Raw genomic sequence first — 26,090 nt, 5'->3', positions numbered from 1 at the left:
CTGGACGTTCTATTGAGCGGGGCGGGCCATGACGGAACCGTTCCATCTCCATCACAAGCACAGCTCAACCGACGCTGGTGACGGAGCGGTTCCGTCACCAGCATGCGGCCGCCGCGCGGCTGCCCCGCCCCCTTAGCACTGCGGCGGAATAGCCGCCGCAGTGAAGGGGTTAAAGGTGAGCATTGGTGGTATATGGATTACCGGTTTTGCTGAGACCGGTTGGGGACACGCCCTCTCGTTCAGGAGCACCGCATTTATCGGCAAAAAACGTTGGTATTAGTACGAGGAGTACTAAATGCGGCGCCCCCCCCCAAGCAAAGGTATTGCTATCTGGCGGTCATTTTATCAAGGGGAGAGAGGAGGCGGCATTGTGCCGCCTGACTCAGGGTACAGAGGGAGGTCGGAACGGGATCAACTCACCTGGGTGCGTTGTGGATGCATATCACTCACCGCCGTATATTAGGGGCATCTCTGGATGCTTGGCATTTCCATTACTGAATGTGGCACCACAATGGACTTTGTTGACCATCATGCAGTTCACCCAGAACTGAAAACAGTTAGCACACACCTGCAGTTGGGAGGAGGAGTTGTGGGACGGCTTCATAGGGAGTGGTCTCCGCCTCAACCCCAGGGGAATTCCAGCAGCCTGTGAGACCGGCACTGAAGACAGCCAAACCGTCCAGAAACGCATCTGCCGATCACTATAGCGTTTCACGGACTGTAAAGGACTGAGCTCTGTTTCTTTCAATAAATCCTCTGTCTGTCCCGGAGCATGTGTCCCGCTTGCTTTTCTTTAAAGGTGAGTATTGGTGGTATATATATATATATATATATATATATATATATATATATATATATATATATATATATATATATATATATATATATATATATATATATATAAATATAAATATATATATATATATATATATATATATATATATATCTATATATATATATATATATATATATATATATATATATATATATATATATATGAACAGGACAATCTTCAAGAAAAACCACACTTCTGTGGAAACGAAGACTCGGACCCAATGGTTGCAGTCAAGGAGATTTTATTTTTAACCTCTCGGGTTACGCGTTTCGAGCAACTAGTGCTCTTGGTCACACACCGCGCACCTGGTCAGCTCCAAAATTATACAATTTTTTCTATCAGTGATGCTCCACCCATTGACGTGAGTTGCAAAGGTGTAGACATAGAAAAAACACGTATTTCATTATAAAAATACTTGCACACCTCTATATACAATCAAAACACATATCAGAGTTGATGATCTTTAGAAAATTATATCTTTGTTGACCATCATGCAGTTCACCCAGAACTGAAAACAGTTAGCACACACCTGCAGTTGGGAGGAGGAGTTGTGGGACGGCTTCATAGGGAGTGGTCTCCGCCTCAACCCCAGGGGAATTCCAGCAGCCTGTGAGACCGGCACTGAAGACAGCCAAACCGTCCAGAAACGCATCTGCCGATCACTATAGCGTTTCACGGACTGTAAAGGACTGAGCTCTGTTTCTTTCAATAAATCCTCTGTCTGTCCCGGAGCATGTGTCCCGCTTGCTTTTCTTTAAAGGTGAGTATTGGTGGTATATATATATATATATATATATATATATATATATATATATATGTATATATATATATATGTCAAAAAACAGCCTCCGAGCAAAGAAGCCCTTGACCCTACAGGGCGGCCTCAGAAAAACGGGCACGGAGCAGCCCGTCCATTTGACATCCATCAAGAAAACACATAAGGCCCAATACCGGAATAGGAGCATTTTAATCACAGGTTTAGCAGCGCAAAGGCATCTCCATTCCCTTATGCGTTTCGGCGTCTTATTGCCTTGGTCACAGGTGAAGACAATGATTTGCATAGTGCATACGTGCGTGCTTTAAAACTTCAAAATCACATGACAGTCCTTCTAAAATACAGTCCCCATGATGCATTGCACTGATAGTCATAATCCGGTGCATGAAATCTTAATAGATTATATTTCTCTTTTAAATGTCCCATTCTTATTCAGTGCATATTTCAATAACAGTGGCTTTCATTACTCACTCCGTCACGTTGATTGCTCATGGCATGATGCTGTTATTTCATGTTTGCCTGCGATAATGCCCCAGCTCTGGCACGATCAGAATGAGAGGTATCTCCCTCTCTCTGAATCCCTTCCTGCAGACACTGTATTTTCGAAATAGCTTCCTTGGCTAGGATTATACAATATATATATATATATATATATATATATATATATATATATATATATATATATATATATATATATATTCCAACCTCTCGTCCCCGTTTCAAAGAACGACGTCCAAGCCTCAATTGTATGTCAAACTGAATTTATTTCACATCCCACTCGAGGCGTTTCGGGAAAGCCTTCCCTTTGTCGGACGTCGTTCTTTGAAACGGGGACGAGAGGTTGGAGTATTGTGGGACTGGCGATCCCGTCCAAAGCCCGCCGCTGTAAGGGGCCAATACAGCTTAGCGCCAAAAACTCGGCTGGAATATATATATATATATATATATATATATATATATATATATATATATATATATATATATATCCAAACGCAGCATTCTCCTGTTCCGGAGCCCCCGACCCTTCAGGGCGACCTCATTAAAATGATGGGCACGGAGCAGCCCATCTAGACACCAGCAAGTGTAACAAAAGAGATGAGGCCCATTGCTGGAAATGACGCTTTATTTCAGTATCCTGCAGCACGACACCCTTCCAGTTTCCTAACGTTTCGGCCTCACTTGGCCTTGCTCACAGGTGGAAGGTAGACGATTTAATTGCCAGGTGCGCTCGTGCTTGCTTTAAAAAGTTCTGGGATCACGTGGCCAAGTTGAAATACAAATCCCACAGTGCACTGTCACTTATCTAAAAATAACAAACTGGAAGTCCTCGTTATTTTCAAATTTCAAAGTGAATAGTAAGTACCTTTGTGGCAGTTGCACTGGTGTTGGTGTGGAATCCTTTGATAGAAACAGCCAGGTAAGTTGGTATCACTCGCACATTTGTTCTATTTCTTCCGATGGTCTGAACAAAGTCTCATTTCACCAGCACGATCAGAAATGGATGTGCACCATCTCCGAATCCCTTCCAACATGCGCTCATATTTTCACCTAAGTGGCGCTCCTAAGTAGGCTGGGCGCATATTCACTGAAAAAACCATAGGTTTCAGACCGGTTATAGTTAGGAATTCGCATTTAAAAAACCTATTAAATTCACTGAAAAAACCATAGGTTTCACACCAGTTATAGTTAGCTGGAAATTTTACTGATATAAAACCATTGAAATTCCCACGTTATAGTTAGTTGGACTCACTATAACTTGCGCGTGCAATGCACTGCTGAAAGACCCCACCTTTTTTCCTTATTCTGACTTTGTCCTTTGACTGAGGAAGACCTGTTTGTACATCTCTGTACCTTTTTGATATTAATAATGGCTTCAGTAGCAGCAGCAGCTGGTGCATCTGCCCCACCACCACCACCACAACCACCAAGAGGACCACCTCAAGATTATATTGGTGGTCAAGAACAGGAGGAGGAGGAAGAGGAAGAGGAGGAGGGGAGGAGAAGATGGCTGCCTGAAGAAAATACCCCATACAAACCCAAGCCACACATTGTATGGGAGTTTTTTTCAATCCCAGAGGGCAAGAAAAAAGTGAATGCGCCCAAGGTAACTTGCCTTATCTGCAATGAGGAACTTTCACGGGGCAACCCAAACAAAAAATATTCATTTGGTAACTATACCATGATTCGTCATATGACCAGAAAGCACCCAAACAACTACTCTCGTGCTGAGTTCAGGGAACTGGCCAGTAACCTCCCCCAGTCGTCAAGGACCACCTCCCAAACAAACCAACCCACTTCATCGGGACCAGAAACATCCGAGATGATGCCTTGCATTCAGCCAAGATTTGCTGATTTTAAAATCACTTGTTCTGCATGTGGCAAGCTTATCGCCTATGGTGAAAAAAGCGTTAAGCTCATCGTCCTTGCAGGTGATAATCACAAGTGCCCCAAAAAGAAGTAATTTTTGGTTTTTTTTATTTTTTTGCTCCAGTTGAGCCAGTTTCAATTCCCTTTTTTTGTTTCTCCCCCTAAAAAAATACAAAAAAAATATAAAACTGTTTTGAAAAGCCAAAAAAAGTTCAAAAAGTTCAAAAAACACAAAAAAAATATAAAACAACAAAAAGAAGAAAAAAAAAGTTCTTTTTAGAACTACCTCCAATTTCTAAATAAAAACTTCATTTTTTAAAAACTCTGTCATCTTTTTCCCTCATTTTACGCTCCCCGGTGCGCTACCTGGTGCGCGTACCGGGCGCTTCCCCCGCGCAAAACGAAAAAAAAATATATATTTTGAATGCCCCGCGGGGCCCTTTCATAGCCCCCTCATCAAACCTAGGGGGTCAAGGGGGGGTCTACCCTGCCCCCTTATGGTCATTTCCCTCTTTGTTTTGCCCACCTCTCGTGTCTCGATCCTACCGAGACACAAGATGGCGGCCGCTCCGGACTGTTTAGAATGTTTACAGACAACTGAGAGCCAATCAGCTTTCTGCGCGCAAGTCGCGTGGCGCGCCTGGAGCGCACTCCGGTGCGCGCACCGGAGAGAGCCTATAGATATATATATTTATTTGAACCTAAATTACTCAAAATCCACTGCAGCACATATCTTGAGACATAGCAAAGGCACATGGGGCTACCAGACCCTACAATTTTGCCAAGTTTGGTGGAAATCCATTCAGCCGTTCGGGCTAAAAGTGAAATCGACCGCCCTATGGAAATTAACATGGGGAAAACGCGTTTTGGGACCCCCCTTTTATCTCGGCCCCCGCTTGACGTATCCCCCCCAAACTTTCAAGGAAGAACCGGAGGTCGACGAGGCCATTTTCAGGAAATTTTCAGGCAAATTCGTCAACCGGTGCCAAAGTTATTCCAAATAGAATTTTGAGATTTAACATTGAAAAAAATCCTAACTATAACTACCTACTGGCGACCGCCAGTAGGTAATATATTGTATATATATATATATATATATATATATATATAATATATATATAAATATATACAAATTACATACAGTTCAATAGCAAAATATAGCCCCAGAAACCGCATCTGCTAAAAATAATATAAACATTAAAAAATAAACAATTAAAACAAACAATGATAAATATATTAAGAAAATAAATAAACTGACCATGTCATGAGTGATCTAACATGTGAAGTCATCAGCAGTGCATTGCGGGGTCGCAAGTTATAGTTAGCTGAACTAACTATAATAGGGGAATTTATCTGGTTTTGTACGCTTGAAATTTCCAACAAACTACATCTTTCCCTAAACCCTATGTTTTTTCAGTGAATTTCTAAGGTTTTTTTAAAGGCTAATTTCTTACTATAATGTGTCTGAACCCTATGGTTTTTTCAGTGAATTTCAAAGTTTTTTTGAATGCTAGTTTCTAACTAAAAACGCACAGAAAGAAGCAAATTAAATGCAGAAAGAAGCAACAGAAGTACACAAAGTCGAAGAAAAGTGCAGGAAGAAGCAAGACATATGCAGAAAGAACCAACAGAGGACCAGAAAGAGGACTTGTTTCAAAATCATCCTGTGCCCACAATTTTTTCATAGGGCTACTAGTGGTAACTGACTCTGACTAAAGAGCCCCAGGGCCAGTGCTATGTTACAAGACACTTAGAATGCAGTGAAAACACCTACATACACTAGGGCCCCCTGTGATTAGCATGACCTCCTCTGTAAGGCCCTAGTACATAATAGGGCAGAGGGATTAACACCATGCGCGCTAGCGGAATTCCGCTCGCACGCTGGGTTTTGCGGAAACGCACTTTACGTGACGAGCTGGGCTCGCCATCAGCGTGCGAGGAGGCTATGCCATGACGAGCCCAGCTCGTCATAAGCGTTGAAGGGGTTAAAACTACCTCTAAGTCAGAGGTGCAGAAATATGCAACTTTAACGAGTAGTCGTGTTTGCAGAGTGGTGGAGAAAGGGTGCTGGGCATCCAACCAATGCTAAGGAATTCCACTATGTAGGACTTACAGGAGGTACCAGGAGGGATTCGTGGCCCTCAGAACTAAATTGGACTTCATCCCCCATCCCGTAGTCTGCCACAAGGCACTTTTGCAGAGTGGTAGAGAAAGGGGGCCATGGCCCCTGAAGACGTCTTATAAATCCCACTGTGTGGGATTTACTGGAGGTAACAAGAGGGTTTGTTGGCCCCCAAGGCCTCCTTGGGAGGCAACTTCCCAAACTATTACCTCCAATCAGTCCCACACAGGAGCACTGGCAAGTACTCGTACCAGGCCATGCCCACTTTGCCCACCACTCTGCAAACATGCTCCCTGGCATTCTCTTGGATGGAGATTGAAGTCCCCTTCACTCCTGGGGGTTCTTTAGGGGCCAGCTAGCCTACCTTTTACCTCCAGTAAGCCCCACGCAGTGGGATTGGTGAGAGGTAGACAAAGGCCAGGCCCCCTTTCTTCACCACTCTGCAAACACTCTGGTAAAGTCCCCTTGAAACCTGAGGGTCCCTTGAGTCCAACTAGCCCACTAGATACCTCCAGTAAGTGCCACAGAGCTGCGTTACAGGGAAGTGTAAAAAGGGGCGTGGCCTGGACCACCTCTCTGCAACGCAGGCCTGTGGCGCTTACCGGAGATACCTGGTGGGCTAGTTGGCCCCCAGGGGCCCTCAGGATTGAAGGGGACTTAATTCTCCAACTTAAAATGCGCCACAGGGCGTGTTGCTTAGAGGGGGCGGGGCCTCCGGCACAATCACGTCTTTTTATTATTTTTTTATGAAGTGGGCTGTGTGGCCCCTCTTCCTTTCCTATTTTATGGGCCCTGGGGACCCCATCCCCTAGGGCCTGACCCTTATTGTTTTTTTAAAATGGAAGGGTCCACGTGGTCCCCCTCCCCAGGCCATATTCGGCCCCGGGGACACTATTCCCTGGAGTTTGCACCAGTGTTTTGTTTACATCTATTTTTGGAGGGGGGCTGCACGGCCCCCCTCCTCAGGCCATTTATTGCCCCGGGGACCCCATCGCCCAGGGCCGGCCTTTGCGTGTTAAAAAAAACTACAACATTTTATTATGGGGAGGGGGCCGGTGGCCCCCCACCCTGACCACTTCATGGCCACATTATTAATATTTTTTTATGGAGGGGGCTGTGTGGCCCCCCTCCTGAGGCCTCTATTGGCTCCAGGGACCCCATCCTCCGGGGCGGGCCTTGATTTAATTATTTCATTTTTTAAAAAAAATTTGGGTGGCCCCCCTCCCGGCACCCTTCTGACCCCGGGGATCCCATCCCCCGGATCCAGCCCTCTCCTTTGGGGGCCACGAGGGGAGCCCCAATACCCCCACAGTCCTGCCGGCTCACCGCCTTCTGCTGGAGCCAGCATTGCTTTTCCACAAGGGGAGCTGCTGACATGCAGCTCCCCATGTGGTAAAGCAATCTGCTACAATGAAGCAAAGCAGCTGCCGAAACGTTACACTGCGATTAAGATTGTGTATGAACGTACAGCATTTTGCAGCCATTCATTTGTATGCATACTCTATGTTCTAAGAAGTAGTACAGGAAATTCATATCCTTAACTACAGTCTATCATGTGCAGCAGTAACCATCAATTCATTTCGTGGTACCAGGCTGCCTCTGCCAGTCCTTATAAATTAGCAGTATTGACCATATCTCAAGTATATGGTAGTGATTTTTTCACAAGAGTCTTTTCTCCCAGCCACAATTCGACTCGTCCTGAAGATGGTCTGATGGACTAATGCCGAACAGACCGAAACGTCGACCTCGTCTCCTATTCCTCAGAAATGTGTTATTATGGAGCAATATGTATACTCATTCAGAGATTTTTTGCTTTTGATTTAATTGGAATAGATGTTTAGTCATGCATTGTTAGGTTAATTTGATTTGACTTCTTTTCATGACTAGTTGCTACTTGTTTTATTAATTTGTACTCCAATTTAAATATAAAATAAGATATATTTTCCATACAATTAGATTCTCCTGTGTTTTTTCATACTTAGATATCATTTTTGTATGATGTTGCCTAATGACACTTTGGTTTTTGTTCCGGTAGAACTAACCCCCTGCAGCAGCACTCGCCGCAATGTTAAGATGAAAGATGCAACCGCCACAGTGGCAGTTGCATCCTAATTTGGGGTGTGGAACTGCTGCATGTATTGTGGAAGGTCCTGGGCACCACCATGATGGTGGACGGACTCCAGTTCGTCTGCCATCGTAATCGACCCATAAGAGATGATGCATCTATTTTCTATGCATGCATTAGGGTCCACAGCCACATTGCTAAGCCGCTACAGGCTTCCACTAGTATAATGGCAAGGATTGTATTTCCACCACAGAAGAATATTTCATATCTAAAACTTAAAATTAGTCCCACATTATGGTTTTTGATATAAGGGACTTGTGGCTCAATTATTTGTGATAAAATACAACAATAAAACATCCTAGATACAAATGATAAAAAAAGATTTTCCACTGTACATAAGTAAATACATAAATAAAGACAGCCTTACCTTTTCTTTAATGCTGTCTACTTTTGCATTAGCTACTGCATCAGGCTTTATAATCACAACTGTGTAGGGCTCCTTAAAGTATATCCCTGTAATAGTGAAGAATAGTAATTTTAATTGTATTGTAGTGGCAGTATTCTAATCTTCTTTGTTGATGTTCCTACATGATTAAGGCCCTCATTGCGAATGACGTGGCATGTTATGTGATAATTATTGCACCTTTAAAATTCAATACCCCAGGGAATGGAATTTAAAATATGCAATAATTGTCACCTACTACAAGTTATGCACTTTAAAATGGGGCGAAACATGCAGATTTCAGTATTTCACACCAAAATCCACAAGTACCAGTATTTACCAGGTTTTTCCCTCAGTACATTTTGGATGGTTTTTATCTGGTAAAATTCACCCTGGTGAAAATTGTAGATATACATCACTTACTATGAAAGATGTCATTCCAATCCTTGCACAAACTTGTGTTTACGCAAGGATAAAAAAAATAAACAGTTCAAGTGTAATGACGGCCAAGTAGTAAAAAATAAGAATAATATAAGCATTGCATTAGAAATAAGACCAGCCTAAACCTCTCAGTATTAGCAATATATAGGTCCAGCCATTTCTTTATGCTTCTAGCCCTTGAATGGTCAGCTGTATTTGCTAAAGCAACAGTCTAGTGGTAGCCTTTCAAGGGATAGCCTGTTTGCCTAATACTAGTGGTTATCAAAAGAACCCAGTATGGAAATATTTCATGAGCAAATAATGTTTCTACTATAGCTTTACAGCCTAAAATTGCATGGAGTCTTCAAAAATCCTACTCTGCACTACCATTAAAACTGACATTGACTTAAAATGCCAGATTGCTGCATCTCCTTTTTTTGTTACAAAATAACCTCCCTTAACTTTACTTCCACTACATGCCTCCTCTTACTGAGCACAGGCTACTCTGAGAAGCATGCATGTCCACCTTCATACCTATTGTAACTTTGAAGTTTGCAACCTCCCCTTTAAAAGTCATACTCCTGCAAACAAAGAATACACGATCTCCTGTTGTGCATCTATTAATAACACCAACCAGTTTCATGAATTCACATGCCCCCTCCTCGTACAGTTGAAAGAAGGAAAAAACCTGGAATCCTAATTATTTATAAATTGTTTTTACAACAACCACACATTTTCTTTCAGTGATTGGGTTATTTATTTACCCTATTTTTGAACAACTCTTTCTTCTGGAAGGACTTTTAAATCTTTCACATGGAAGACCACAATACTATATACATATTTACATACATTACAATTTACACAATAATTACAACAATATACAAAATCAACATTTTCATGACAAAAACAATACTTTGCACAAAACTTTACACATCCATAGATACATCGAAACAAACCAATGTTCTACATGTACTCAAGCGATGGCTCAATTGGATATCATTAAGCATTCTGATAAGTTAATCTAAACTTAATCATGAATCAATTCTATTTCTTTTTTTGATCCTTTATCCACTCTTTGCTACTTTAATAGCAACTGCCGACGCGTTTCAAGCCTCACTGGTTCTCTATGGGGCTCTCATCAGGGCATCTTACTTTCACCACATTGGATATATCTACAATATATTAAAAAAAAACAGAACTTATTAGACCAACTCCCCTTTCTTCTCTATTTCCCGTGACCCTCACTGGCACTTAAGCAAATACCTGCCAATGTCGTGAATAATTTTGCTTGAGACTGTGTTTTCAAAGATCATGTATCTCTCTCAATATCAAAAAATGGATATGCTCCTCATCATTGTCTGTGAATAAGAAAAGTTTGATTTGAAAAAACTGACCAAGTGCTTTATTTATAATGTGGTGGTGCTACTTTGAACACCAGACATACCTTCCACAAGTCCTTCTCGTGGCGATACGCTTGTTTAAGGTAATCTGCTTTCCTACGAGCACGAATTGAAACTGTCTCTGTAGGGAAAATGAACATCCCTGTAAATAAATGACCCTCGATTCCCACGCATGAAAGGGAACTCACATCTGTGCGACATACCTTTTGCCAGTGAAATATAAGGACAGTATAGTTGTCTACTTCATGATACTATCTTCGATTCTAGGGAGAACAAATGGGGCGGATCTTATTACAACCGCACGTCTAAACTATATCAGCTTTACGGTTAAAAAACGATTTGGCTATGTGCTCACCTTCTAATTATTTTCAACAGAGCAGTCGTGTCTCCTCGCAACTCTCGCATAGTCTCACACCGGAAGACGCCGTATTCTGCGGCCCCCCGGAAATAGATCTAACTGCGCTATGCCTTCTGGGAGTTATGCGGCTTCCCCCAATCCTAACTCACCTACATAATTACCGGAATCTTACCTACTTTATCACCTGACACGACATGTTTTTGTAAAAAATACTATGTGATAGACTTGCAATTATGCACAAAACCTTTTTGGGCCTACTCAAAATAATTACGAGAATCACATGTGAATTAGGTTATCGAGGGTTCCTGGGAATTGTAGTTTATATTGACACCCTTCATATATTACATCTTGATTGTTGCCAAACAGATACCCTGTCACTTGGTGTCATCTACAGACTATTCAACTTGGGCCATCACACGTCCATATAGCAAGTTCTGTTAGTTTACACTGATCTTTCTCATAAATAGGAAATGCCTCCAAACTCTTTTTTGAAATATTGACCTTCACCTTGACTGGATTATATTTTAGCCAAAACATGATCTCCAAAATATTAACAACTAGCTTACCCTTCGCGCGTTGCTGCGATCTCAGAAGAAAGGAAATTCAAGTAAATTTGTTATGATGACAATCAATTTACATTGTGTCATTTTTATTGAAACTTATTCATTTTAATATGGAAAACGTTTCAAAGTGTCATTTTAATTCTATTTATTTATTTGAGTGCTTTTGGATACACAATAGTTTTTTGTTTTTCCGTCTGGTGCGTACACGAATAAATCAGAAGTTTTTCCGACGAGTGAGGTGCCCACATACAGTTGTCCATGTGAGAAGCACGGATTCTCCAAATCTAGTCCACACACTTGCAGCGATTGTCCTTGTGCTTTGTTGATGGTCATTGCAAAATCGTGTCGCACTGGAAACTGTCAACATTTGAATTCAATGGCATATCTGTTGGGATCAATGGAATACGTGGCAACAGTACATCTTCCCCCTTGAATTTCCCATTCAAAATTGAAGCTTCGATGACATTGTTCATCATCTTTTTCACCGAAAGTCTTGTACAGTTGCAAAGTTGCGGTTGCAAATTCAGTATTCGAAAGATTATGAGGGCCCTGGGGGGCCGATCTTTAAAAATAATTTATACCAGAAACGTTCGCAGGAGTGTACTCAACAACTTCCCAAAGTTTCATAGCGATCGGATGAATGGAGTCGTAATGCATAAAGGACAAACATACAGACAGACATACTTTTGTTTTTATTTATATATATAGATATGATTCCTTGAATGCACAATACAGATTACAGTTGAATGCTCATTATCAATAACCATTGTATATCAGCTTTTGAAATTCTTCCACAACTTTACATCAGATCCTCAAAACTTCTGTCATTTCGTTTAAACCTGACTCGACACTATTAAATCGCATAATCAAATATGCCTCTTTTCTCAAGAATAAAGACTACTCATCTGCCACATTTTTCGATGCATTCAAAGCAGTTAACACAGTCCATCTAAAGTCCTGTTCGGAATGTCCCGCCTTCATAAAATGCTCTACCATTGGCGCAATGGTCACCTTTTTTCTTATCCTGGACCTATGTTGTGTCATCCTCTGATTAAACTGTTGGTTGGTTTTACCGATGTGCAATTTAGCACATGAGCATTCTGTTGCATACACGACGTTCTTAGTTTCACAATTAGTGAACATCGTGTGTTTCTATTTAACCCCTCTGTGCTCAAACTCAGTGCCCTGAATCGTAGATCTCTTGGCCTATACTCCTGCTCTTTTTTATTGCGAACAAGGGCCTAGGGAATGGACAATCCAAATTTCCAAGCAAGTGCCAGTTTCTTAGCACTATTTGTTTGAATTTATTTGTTTCAGGTCCAAATGTTGACACGCATACCAATCTTTCTAATGCTGGTTTGGTCTTTTTTTCCAACAATGCCTCCTGTGGTGTAAACCACGCTCGCTCTTTCTTGCGTGTTACAGCATTTTCTTCGGATTACCTCTGGCTGACATTTGATCACAAAAATTCCCTGCATATTGGTTAAAATCCTATATTGTAGAACAATTTCTATGAATGCGTAGCAGTTGACCATAGGGTAAGTTATCTTTTAAACTCCTCAGGTGTGCACTATTATAGTGTAAAATTGTATTCTTTGTCAGTTGCTTTTTGATGTAATGACACTGAGAATACCTTCTCACTTGAGACAACTTCCACGTCCAGAAATGTTATTCTGGTCTTACTTTTGGTGTAACTAAACTTGATGTCTGGATGCCTGCAGTTCAACCACCCGAAGAAACTTTCCAAAGTCTCAACTGGGCCGGACCATAGGCACCAGACATCATCAATATAGCGGAGCCACTGCCGGACATTGCTCGAGAAGGATTATCAGAAATGAATTTGGCTTCATATTGGGCCATGAAGAGGACCGCCATCTCCGGTGCAAAAGGACATCCCATGGCGGTCCCCTTCGTTTGCAGGTAATAGGCATTGTTGAACTTGAAGTAGTTCTTTCTAAGGGCTACCTCTGCTAATCTAAGAATGAATTATGTAGAGACTCTATGCGGTCTTGGTCTTCTTGCTAAATACAGTTTAATCACTACAAATGCTTCATTCTGTGGCATCTGAGTATACAGGGAGGTGACATCAAAGGTCACCATGCACTGTTCAGATTCATCAAACTCGACTCCCTCAACTTTCCTGATGAAACCACTTGTGTCCCTCAATACGACTGTACTTCCCCAAGAAATGGCTTCAAAAATACATCTACGTATTTAGATATAGGTTCTAACACGGAATCACAACTGGAGACGATTGTACGACCCGGTGGTTCTGCCAACCTCTTGTGAATCTTCGGCAAGAAGTAAAACACTGGGACCCTAGGGTACTTCTTAGTCAAAAATTCAAACTCTCTAGGGCCCAGCATCCCTTGCTCAAAACCTTCTCTCAGAATCTCTGTAATCTGACCTTGTATGGCTGCAGGAAGATCAGTCTCAATTCTTCAATAGCATTCTTGATTCATCACTTGAGATGTTCCTTCCTTCATGTACATCTCTGGAGTCCAGATCACAAGGGCTCCCCCTTTGTCTGCCTGTTTAAATATTATAGAGGTGTAATTTTTTAGATCACCCAAGGCTTTCTGCTGGTTTAACGTGATGTTTTTCTTCCAATATTTCTTTTGTTTTTCGAGCTGTGGTAACGAGGACATGATGGCCTGCTCATACGCAATAATCTCCTTTGGAATGCCATAGGAGGGTGGAATAAATTTAGATTTATTGGCAAGCCCTGTTACTTCTGTATTGCCTTTATACTCCTTATCGGCAAAAAATGCTTTCAGGGGTAATTTTCTGCAAAATTCAATTGCTTCCATTTTCAATTCAGTAAAGTCAGTTTCTCTACTTGGAACACACTTTAAACCTAATTCCAATACTGACTCCTCAGTCTTTTGGGATAAATTAACTATGGAGCTCTTTTTCATGACTTGTAATACTGTCCCCTTGTTCTCATTTCTCAAGGCTGTTGTTTGAATCGTACCTTTTCTTTCTGCTCGCCTTTGTCTAAAAAAGTGTTCTGTCTATTCTGTGGTCCAGGTCATGAATCTGAATCACTTAAAGATCCAGAAGAAGAGGTTTCAGAAAAGGTAGTAAATATATTTCGCGACCGTCCTTGGTAATATGTTAATGCCCTACGTGATTCAGTAGAAGAAGAAGAATCTTTCTTTAAGTAAGGGTAAGCCTGTTCCAAGCTGAATGCTTTACTATCTTTTTCAAACTTTGATGTTTTATAATTGATCTTATTGTCTTTAAAGGCCAATATCTCCTTCTCGATCCTCTCAAGCAGTGACTTTGCCTCACTTTCAGAATGATTGTCATTGAAATATTGGGCCCTGGAACAAATCCCCCAATCTGAGAGGGGAGGCAATTGTACAAAGATCTTAAGACAAAAAGAATCACAACACCTTGTAACGTTTAGAACCCTTGACCCCAGAGAACTCAATCAAAATGAAGAACTTTATGTACACCTCTAAAAAGAATACCCGAATTGAGGAAAAATCTGGAAAAACAAAGCACAAAAAAACAACAAAAACACTCACCAGAGAGTGGGGAAAGATGGTACATGCAGAATAAACACATGAAAAACAAAGGAAACTGTGAGCTTGAAAAAATTTAATCCTTACTAAAAATGAACTAAGACTTGTGAAAAATGGAAGAAATGCTCACCAGAGAGCATGAATTGTAGAAACACTGGTAAAAAGGACATGAAACATATTTGGCCAAAAATAAGGACTGTAATTAAGCACTTAGAAATATGAGCACCTTTATTTTTTCATTTAGAAAGTTACATGTTTACAAGTTTACGTAAAGGTTAACTACACTAACCACAATGCACTAAAATTAAAACAGGAAGTAACTGTGTGCCACTAGAAATACAAGATGTCTCTTTCTAGGGTGCAGTATCCCGTGATCAAGCCTTGAGGAAAGGTGAAACGCGTTGGGTACGGCAAGAATCTGAAATAAAGCTGCTTTAACTTCTAAAAAACACGAGAGAGTGCATTTTCTATTGAAATCTTTTTGCCGCGAGGCAAGAGATTTAAGTTTGTTCATTAAATCCGGCATGGCTCTGCTGGGGAGAAGCGCGCCGCTTCAATTACAGTGCCGGCGTCAATCAAGAGGGTTACAATGTGGCAATATATATATATATATATTTACCTCAAACAGCAGGCACTCCTTCAGCTTGCAAAAACAAAAGGCACACACGGAGTTGGTTTAAAGCTTCAAGATGCTTTATTCAGTGCTCAGCCCTCTCCCAGACACGTTTCGCCTCGCGGCTTTTTCAATGTCGACTTCAATCGTGAAAAACAACCAATTTAAACGCTCCATATGTCGTCATAGCCATGAAAACAGAAGATGGACATTCCACCAAACCCAATGATGTACATTATAAGGCGGCCATCTTGTGGTGGGTAGATGTAATACAAAAAGCAAATTAAATTCATCTTTAAAGTGCAAGTGCAAAATATAACATACATATAAACCATAATTAAGGAACAAAAAATGATTTCAAAAGCAGGCATGTATTTTGTTCAAAAAATTCATTGTTTTCAATTTATACCGCCTGTTCTAATCTTAACCACTACAGGGACAAGAAGGAACACGGAAAATAGTTACAGACAATTCGTAAATAAAGACCAATTTCCTTGTCACAGAACCTGCTGTGGTTTCAGAATTGAGCCCTGAATGGGCTTTTATTTCATTTATGTCTAGAAGAAACTAACTGCTCAAGGAAGGTCTCTTTTTTATTTATTTCATTTTGTGCAGTAGTTTTTATCGTAAAGGGACTAAAAGGAGGAAAAAATATATATTTTTTAATATATTTTACAATGAAGCTGTTATTCTTTCTCTCAGTACAGCCATACCACTTTTTACTCAAGGTGGGTCCAAAGTTCCTCATCGCTGTTGAGTCCAGCCGGACTCATACTTTGCAGCTCTATGATGTAACAGGACTCTTTAGCTCTAAGTTTTTTCAACCTGTCTCCACCCCTTTTATGTCTATTTACCCCGTTGATACAGTAGTACTGTAACAGATCCCTGTTGCTTTGATGGTATAATTCAAAGTGTCTAGCGACGGGGTAGGCTGGGTCTTTATTTGAAATGGCCCGCATGTGTTCAAGTATTCGTTTTTTAGTGGGGTTCTTGGTACTGCTGATATATCTTTTTTTGCATGGACAAATAAGGCAGTATATAGTATATTCTGAGTTGCAGTCTTAAAATTGTTTGATTGTTCTTATTGGCCTAGGGTCCCCTGGCCTACCTTCAAAAGTGGTAACTTTTTTACTAAATTTACAAGCTTTACATTTCCGACATGGAAAGAAGCCGTTTATCCCAAATTTGTTCTGTATTATATTGGGTTTAGTAAAGTGGCTATGTATTAAATGGTCTCCGATCGAAGGACATCTTTTGTATGTGATGGGAGGGCGTTCTGGGATATGATCTTTCAGTATGTTGTCGGTTTGGAGGATATGCCAATTCTTTTTGAAAATTTGAATTATTTGGGCAGATTTATCATTGTACATGGTGATCATTCGTACAATCCTTTCATCAGCTTTTGTTGTTTTATTTTTGTTTTTGGAGGACAGTAATGTTTTCCTCTTGATGCTCTGCACCTTCATTTCAGCAGTTTTTAAATATCTTTTCCTATACCCTCTGTCTTTAAAGCGATCCAATGCCTCGTCTTTAGCAATTGTATAACTTACCTCGTGGTACAGTTGCGCTTTAAGCGCAGCAGTTCCCAGTAGTGTATACTGTTAATCAGGCTAATTGGATGATGACTATCTGCATGCAGGACTGCATTTCCCGCAGTTGGCTTTCTATAAAGACTGGTTAGTAAGGTGCTATTTTCAATGTATATAGCCAGGTTCTGAAGCTGGGATGGTGCAGTGAGCTAAAAAACGATGATGGATCAAGCCCTGATCTCTTGACTGGGTAGGAGTATTCTGCATCATTCAGAAACTCTGTCCATCATCTTTTCCAAAATTGATTTTATCCACACTATGTGTGGGAGGGTATACTCAGACGTGAGTCCCTAGCTCATTGCACCATCAGGATTCAAGCAAGCCGGGCCGACGAGGCTGAAATGCCAGAAACCGGTCCCCGGTAGCTTGTCTCCTTCCCAGTATAAGAATTGGCTTGGTAGTTTGGTTTGTCCTGTTCCCATCATGCACTGGGACAGGAACAGGCTAATTTGCATATAGCCAGGTTCTGAAGCTGGGATGGTGCAGTGAGCTAAAAAACGATGATGGATCAAGCCCTGATCTCTTGACTGGGTAGGAGTATTCTGCATCATTCAGAAACTCTGTCCATCATCTTTTCCAAAATTGATTTTATCCACACTATGTGTGGGAGGGTATACTCAGACGTGAGTCCCTAGCTCATTGCACCATCAGGATTCAAGCAAGCCGGGCCGACGAGGCTGAAATGCCAGAAACCGGTCCCCGGTAGCTTGTCTCCTTCCCAGTATAAGAATTGGCTTGGTAGTTTGGTTTGTCCTGTTCCCATCATGCACTGGGACAGGAACAGGCTAATTTGCATATAGCCAGGTTCTGAAGCTGGGATGGTGCAGTGAGCTAAAAAACGATGATGGATCAAGCCCTGATCTCTTGACTGGGTAGGAGTATTCTGCATCATTCAGAAACTCTGTCCATCATCTTTTCCAAAATTGATTTTATCCACACTATGTGTGGGAGGGTATACTCAGACGTGAGTCCCTAGCTCATTGCACCATCAGGATTCAAGCAAGCCGGGCCGACGAGGCTGAAATGCCAGAAACCGGTCCCCGGTAGCTTGTCTCCTTCCCAGTATAAGAATTGGCTTGGTAGTTTGGTTTGTCCTGTTCCCATCATGCACTGGGACAGGAACAGGCTAATTTGCATATAGCCAGGTTCTGAAGCTGGGATGGTGCAGTGAGCTAAAAAACGATGATGGATCAAGCCCTGATCTCTTGACTGGGTAGGAGTATTCTGCATCATTCAAAAACTCTGTCCATCATCTTTTCCAAAATTGATTTTATCCACACTATGTGTGGGAGGGTATACTCAGACGTGAGTCCCTAGCTCATTGCACCATCAGGATTCAAGCAAGCCGGGCCGACGAGGCTGAAATGCCAGAAACCGGTCCCCGGTAGCTTGTCTCCTTCCCAGTATAAGAATTGGCTTGGTAGTTTGGTTTGTCCTGTTCCCATCATGCACTGGGACAGGAACAGGCTAATTTGCATATAGCCAGGTTCTGAAGCTGGGATGGTGCAGTGAGCTAAAAAACGATGATGGATCAAGCCCTGATCTCTTGACTGGGTAGGAGTATTCTGCATCATTCAGAAACTCTGTCCATCATCTTTTCCAAAATTGATTTTATCCACACTATGGGGCCGATTAGGATGGCGGACGGAAACGTGCTCCGTCCGCCGTGGAAGGTCTCAAGATACTCCGGACCTGGCCGTGGAAAAACCGCATTAGCGATTAGGATCAAATGTGACCGAAACGCCGTCCGCGGCGGACGGAGCACAACAATCCCCGTCCGCGGCGGTCGAAGTACAGCTGATTCCGCGGCATGCGGACGGAACCCACAAAACACCGACCGCCGCGTACGCACATGACCAGGAGAACAACAACCTCCCCCGCGATACCTGCGTACATTCCGTGTCCGCAATTAGGATAACTCCGCAAGTACCCCGGTAGTCACCGCGATCCACGTCCGCGGCGGTAGCAATGCAATGAGAAACGGGGCACCACAGCGGAAGTCCAACATCCCTACAGTCATTCAAATGGCATACATACCGACAGAATCCATCACCAAACACAGCAAAATGGACGACAACCCACCTGACACAACTAAGCCAAACACAAGACACAATTACCCACCCCCAAAAACTGCATAGACCACACCTGACAACACACCCGCCTATCACCTGACTGCCAATCAACATTCACACAGGGCCAACACACAGACTATGGGGCCGATTAGGATGGCGGACGGAAACGTGCTCCGTCCGCCGTGGAAGGTGTCAAGATACTCCGGACCTGGCCGCGGAAAAACCGCATTAGCGATTAGGATCAAATGTGACCGAAACGCCGTCCGCGGCGGACGGAGCACAACAATCCCCGTCCGCGGCGGTCGAAGTACAGCTGATTCCGCGGCATGCGGACGGAACCCACAAAACACCGACCGCCGCGTACGCACATGACCAGGAGAACAACAACCTCCCCCGCGATACCTGCGTACATTCCGTGTCCACAATTAGGATAACTCCGCAAGTACCCCGGTAGTCACCGCGATCCACGTCCGCGGCGGTAGCAATGCAATGAGAAACGGGGCACCACAGCGGAAGTCCAACATCCCTACAGTCATTCAAATGGCATACATACCGACAGAATCCATCACCAAACACAGCAAAATGGACGACAACCCACCTGACACAACTAAACCAAACACAAGACACAATTACCCACCCCCAAAAACTGCATAGACCACACCTGACAACACACCCGCCTATCACCTGACTGCCAATCAACATTCACACAGGGCCAACACACAGACTATAAATTGACTCCCACCCACTCCCGAAATCCTCTGCATCCCAGCATAGCTGACAGCAGGAGACAATACTTGACTTGACAAACAGCAAACTATTTGATTCAGACACATAACCCACACCCAAACACACCCTGCACACAAACACCCACCACACCACACCCAAAGACACCCTGCACACAAACACCCACCACACCACACCCAAACAGCACACACCAGCACCTCCGCACTCCACACAAACACACCCCCCGAGCACCATGGCACCCAAAAAAAATCCTAAATTCTCTGACACCGAGCTCAAGGTAATGGTGGAAGAGATCCTTCGTGTGGAACCCCACATCTTCGGGTCCCTCGTGCAGCAGACGAGCATAGCTCGGAAGAACAGCCTGTGGGACCGCATCGTGACCAGGGTCAATGCCTCCGGGAGCGTTCCGCGAACCAAGGCAGACATCCAGAGGCGGTGGCACGACCTGAAGACCCAGGTGAAGTCTATAAGAGCCAAGAACTACGTCCGGGCCAACCATACCGGCGGTGGAACCCCCCCGGAGCCCCTACCATACACCGAGTGGGAGGAGAGGGTGCTGACCATCCTGCACCCTGACACCCTCGATGGACTTCCTGATGGAGAAGAGGCTGGTAAGTACCAACCAACCACCACAAACACAACAACACGGTGTGGGCCACACAACTCTGAAGACACATCCCACATACCCCAGCCTTGCATGCAGTCCACATACTCACCAACCTCTAAAGCACTCCTACAGGCCCCCATGTCCATAGAGAGGGTGGTGGTGGTGTGTGGGGTGTGTGAGGGGTCACTAGTCCTACTTCCAACAGGCCCCCATGTCCATAGAGAGGGAGGTGGTGGTGGGTGGGGTGTGTGAGGGGTCGGAACTACAACTTCCAACAGGCCCCCATGTCCATAGAGAGGGAGGTGGTGGTGGGTGGGGTGTGTGAGGGGTCGGAACTACAACTTCCAACAGGCCCCCATGTCCATAGAGAGGGTGGTGGTGGTGGGTGGGGTGTGTGAGGGGTCACTAGTCCTACTTCCAACAGGCCCCCATGTCCATAGAGAGGGAGGTGGTGGTGGGTGGGGTGTGTGAGGGGTCACTAGTCCTACTTCCAACAGGCCCCCATGTCCATAGAGAGGGTGGTGGTGGTGGGTGGGGTGTGTGAGGGGTCACTAGTCCTACTTCCAACAGGCCCCCATGTCCATAGAGAGGGTGGTGGTGGTGGGTGGGGTGTGTGAGGGGTCACTAGTCCTACTTCCAACAGGCCCCCATGTCCATAGAGAGGGTGGCGGTGGTGGGTGGGGTGTGTGAGGGGTCACTAGTCCTACTTCCAACAGGCCCCCATGTCCATAGAGAGGGAGGTGGTGGTGGGTGGGGTGTGTGAGGGGTCACTAGTCCTACTTCCAACAGGCCCCCATGTCCATAGAGAGGGTGGTGGTGGTGGGTGGGGTGTGTGAGGGGTCGGAACTACAACTTCCAACAGGCCCCCATGTCCATAGAGAGGGAGGTGGTGGTGGGTGGGGTGTGTGAGGGGTCGGAACTACAACTTCCAACAGGCCCCCATGTCCATAGAGAGGGTGGTGGTGGTGGGTGGGGTGTGTGAGGGGTCGGAACTACAACTTCCAACAGGCCCCCATGTCCATAGAGAGGGAGGTGGTGGTGGGTGGGGTGTGTGAGGGGTCGGAACTACAACTTCCAACAGGCCCCCATGTCCATAGAGAGGGAGGTGGTGGTGGGTGGGGTGTGTGAGGGGTCGGAACTACAACTTCCAACAGGCCCCCATGTCCATAGAGAGGGTGGTGGTGGTGGGTGGGGTGTGTGAGGGGTCACTAGTCCTACTTCCAACAGGCCCCCATGTCCATAGAGAGGGAGGTGGTGGTGGGTGGGGTGTGTGAGGGGTCACTAGTCCTACTTCCAACAGGCCCCCATGTCCATAGAGAGGGAGGTGGTGGTGGGTGGGGTGTGTGAGGGGTCACTAGTCCTACTTCCAACAGGCCCCCATGTCCATAGAGAGGGAGGTGGTGGTGGGTGGGGTGTGTGAGGGGTCGGAACTACAACTTCCAACAGGCCCCCATGTCCATAGAGAGGGAGGTGGTGGTGGGTGGGGTGTGTGAGGGGTCGGAACTACAACTTCCAACAGGCCCCCATGTCCATAGAGAGGGTGGTGGTGGTGGGTGGGGTGTGTGAGGGGTCACTAGTCCTACTTCCAACAGGCCCCCATGTCCATAGAGAGGGAGGTGGTGGTGGGTGGGGTGTGTGAGGGGTCACTAGTCCTACTTCCAACAGGCCCCCATGTCCATAGAGAGGGTGGTGGTGGTGGGTGGGGTGTGTGAGGGGTCACTAGTCCTACTTCCAACAGGCCCCCATGTCCATAGAGAGGGTGGTGGTGGTGGGTGGGGTGTGTGAGGGGTCACTAGTCCTACTTCCAACAGGCCCCCATGTCCATAGAGAGGGTGGCGGTGGTGGGTGGGGTGTGTGAGGGGTCACTAGTCCTACTTCCAACAGGCCCCCATGTCCATAGAGAGGGAGGTGGTGGTGGGTGGGGTGTGTGAGGGGTCACTAGTCCTACTTCCAACAGGCCCCCATGTCCATAGAGAGGGTGGTGGTGGTGGGTGGGGTGTGTGAGGGGTCGGAACTACAACTTCCAACAGGCCCCCATGTCCATAGAGAGGGAGGTGGTGGTGGGTGGGGTGTGTGAGGGGTCGGAACTACAACTTCCAACAGGCCCCCATGTCCATAGAGAGGGTGGTGGTGGTGGGTGGGGTGTGTGAGGGGTCGGAACTACAACTTCCAACAGGCCCCCATGTCCATAGAGAGGGAGGTGGTGGTGGGTGGGGTGTGTGAGGGGTCGGAACTACAACTTCCAACAGGCCCCCATGTCCATAGAGAGGGAGGTGGTGGTGGGTGGGGTGTGTGAGGGGTCGGAACTACAACTTCCAACAGGCCCCCATGTCCATAGAGAGGGTGGTGGTGGTGGGTGGGGTGTGTGAGGGGTCACTAGTCCTACTTCCAACAGGCCCCCATGTCCATAGAGAGGGAGGTGGTGGTGGGTGGGGTGTGTGAGGGGTCACTAGTCCTACTTCCAACAGGCCCCCATGTCCATAGAGAGGGTAGTGGTGGTGGGTGGGGTGTGTGAGGGGTCACTAGTCCTACTTCCAACAGGCCCCCATGTCCATAGAGAGGGAGGTGGTGGTGGGTGGGGTGTGTGAGGGGTCACTAGTCCTACTTCCAACAGGCCCCCATGTCCATAGAGAGGGAGGTGGTGGTGGGTGGGGTGTGTGAGGGGTCACTAGTCCTACTTCCAACAGGCCCCCATGTCCATAGAGAGGGTGGTGGTGGTGGGTGGGGTGTGTGCCAATGCCGACTGATTTTCAACCATAAATACATGTACACGTATAGGCAACATTACTCATCATCACATTATTCTTTTGCAGGGGATCCTAATCTGAGTGCCGCCATTGACACCAGGCCTCCAGCATCCCCAAACTCCGAGCACTCATGGGACGATTGTGCAGCCAACTCCGGGGCAGAGGATGGTGCCGGATCGAGCAGCCAGCCAGGGACCTCTGCCACGCAGGTCACACCTGCAACTACAACGACTACGGGCACTGGCATCACAACAACACCGGCGACTCGGACCTGCACAGCTGCCTCCAGCACCACCTCCACCGCCACCACTACTACCACCACTTCTGCCCCTGCCGCCCTGCCCAACCCCAACGCCAACGCTGGGCCAGCGCCATCCCAGCCACGCAGGGAGACAGTCAGGCAACCCACCACTGCAAGGGCAGATCCTGCAGGCAGGAGCAGGGCGGAAAGAAGGGCTGAGGACACAACACTGATTGCCGTGCAACAGTGCCATGAAGCACTAGTCCGGGTGGAGGCGGGCTATGCACGTAGCCAGGAACATGCAGACCGGGCCCACCAGGACTTTGTGGACAACACCGCCATGTTGGGGGCCATCGAGAGGCGGCTTGGCCAACTGGTCGACATTTTCAGCGCCAGGGCATCCGCCAACACCCCCCCCGCCCCCCCTCAAACACCGGCACCGGCCACAACACCGCCACCGCCGACTGCGCCCCTGGCGGCGGATGTGTTACCGAATCAGCCTGCGCCCCTAGCTGACCCCGTGCCGGCACAAAGACGGAGGGGCCGTCCGAGGCAGGAAGTGGCCGAGAGCAGTGTTGGAGCACATGGCACACGCTCCAAGAGGAGCCGACAGTGACTCTTTGGAGTACCTGAGCCTCCGATCCAAACGGGAAAGTATCCGGACCCACCTGCCACAGGCCTGCTGCACTAGGCACACACCACCCTATGTGGTGTCTGCACGCCCATCTCATCTACCATTACCTTGGACTCTCACTCCCCCACCCCTTCACTCCTTTGTAAATATGCACCTACACCTATGCACAATCTGTAAATAAATACCACTTACTCACTCAATGATGTGTTGCCTCCATGTTTATTCACATGATTGCATCAGAAACAGACGTAACCAGGTTCAGGGATCCAACAGGTACAGAATAATGCCGCAACGGAGTGACCTAGGGAAACATAGAACCCGCAAACAGACGTTAGTAAACAGCATCACACTCATCCCAACTCACTGCAGTGCAACTTACAACAAACCACACACATCACTACACGAATGGCTGACACTACACACATCATGGAGAAGTGCATGTACTCATAAATGAAGACACACACACACATGCATACATCACATAACAAAACACATAGATGATCCCCAACACAATGACACCAGAGCAGCAAACCTACACAGGGCATACACAAGCAGCACAAGAGGGGCACACTCACAGTCAAGGGAAGTAGCGTGCTATGAGCTGGCGCCTCTGGTCCACACCTTCCTCCTCACCACTATCCTCATCAGTCGACATGGGTGGGTCGGGAGGGCGAGGAACTTGCTGTTCATCTGGGTCCAAGATCAGTGCAATGTTATTTCGCACAGCCAGGTTGTGGAGCATGCAGCAGGCCATCACAATCTTGCATACTTTGCCAGGTGCGTAAGGCAGGGCCCCTCCAGTCTTATCTAGGCACCGAAACCTAGACTTAAGCAGGCCAAATGTTCGTTCCACCACTCGACGTGTCCTACCATGGGCATCGTTGTATCGCATTTCTCCTGCTGTGGTGGGATTGCGAATTGGACTCAGAAGCCAAGGCCTGTTTGGGTAAGCCGAGTCGCCTGTGTATGTGGGAATTAGAGAGAGACATCAGTACCTGAACATGTGGCCACACCAAGCCACCCAAATATCACTCCAGTCACCACAGCATACTCACCAACAAGCCAGGCTTGTGCCGGACGCAGATTTGCCATCAGTCGTGGGACTATGCTGCTCCGCATGATGTGGGCGTCATGTGCAGAGCCAGGAAATCTTGCACACACATGTGAGATAATGTTGTCGGCCTGGCACACCACCTGCACGTTAAGGGAGTGGAAGTGCTTCCGATTCCGAAACACCTGCTCACGTGCCCGTGGCGGGATGATCGCAATATGCGTGCCATCTATTGAACCCACAACGTGTGGAATGCCACCCAGTGCATAAAAGTCTGCCTTGACCGCTGCCAACTCTGCCGCCTGTGGAAAATGTATGTACTCATGCTTGTACAGCATCATGGCTGTCAGTACATCCTTGAGTACCGTGCTAAACATGGCCTGTGACATTCCCCCGGCATGTCCTATAGTGTACTGGAATGTGCCTGTTGCAAAAAAATGGAGTGCCGCCATCACCTTTTGGGTGGGTGAAATTGAGCCTGGATAAGTTCTCCGCGGCTGCAGGTGAGGAGACAACTTGTTCACAAGCTCCAGCAATCGACGCCGATCAAGCCTGAATTTCCGGACCACCTCCTCGTCCACCATGTCCTCCAGCACAGTATATGGGCGATGGACATTTTGAGCCCTCCTGTGTGGGAGTAAATGGAATGGAAGTCAATTCACATACAACGCATGTCTGTGCAACTCACTCACATGTCACCGCACTCTATCCAACATGTAATAGGCAGTGTACGATTTGCTTATGTGTGACACCTCTGATTGTCACAACAACATGGATTGACGTAGCAATGTGCACCCACCAGCTACATGATGTGTTGCAACATGTCCAATGCACTCTGTTGCACCTCAACATCACTGCCAACAAGGCATGTGACATGACCCAAAAGTGACGGTCATTAGTGGCACACCGATGGGC

The 26,090-nt window shown here is 45.8% G+C and overlaps 1 protein-coding gene across 1 annotated transcript in view; it reads right to left on the bottom strand.

The window, feature by feature from the left end:
- The window catches only part of NME8 (NME/NM23 family member 8), an 843,103-nt gene that overhangs the window by 377,476 nt on the left and 439,537 nt on the right, over positions 1 to 26,090 (bottom strand). Inside the window, exon 8 of the mRNA XM_086967295.1 lies at positions 8,592 to 8,663. Coding sequence (XP_086823421.1) covers positions 8,592 to 8,663 — 72 coding nt within the window. The remainder of the gene's footprint in view (positions 1 to 8,591; positions 8,664 to 26,090) is intronic.

The sequence above is a fragment of the Lissotriton vulgaris genome, chromosome 4_1 (assembly GCF_964263255.1).
Source record: "Lissotriton vulgaris chromosome 4_1, aLisVul1.2, whole genome shotgun sequence".
Classification (NCBI taxonomy): Eukaryota; Metazoa; Chordata; class Amphibia; order Caudata; family Salamandridae; genus Lissotriton; species Lissotriton vulgaris.
This window is presented reverse-complemented; position numbering and strand designations above follow the sequence as displayed.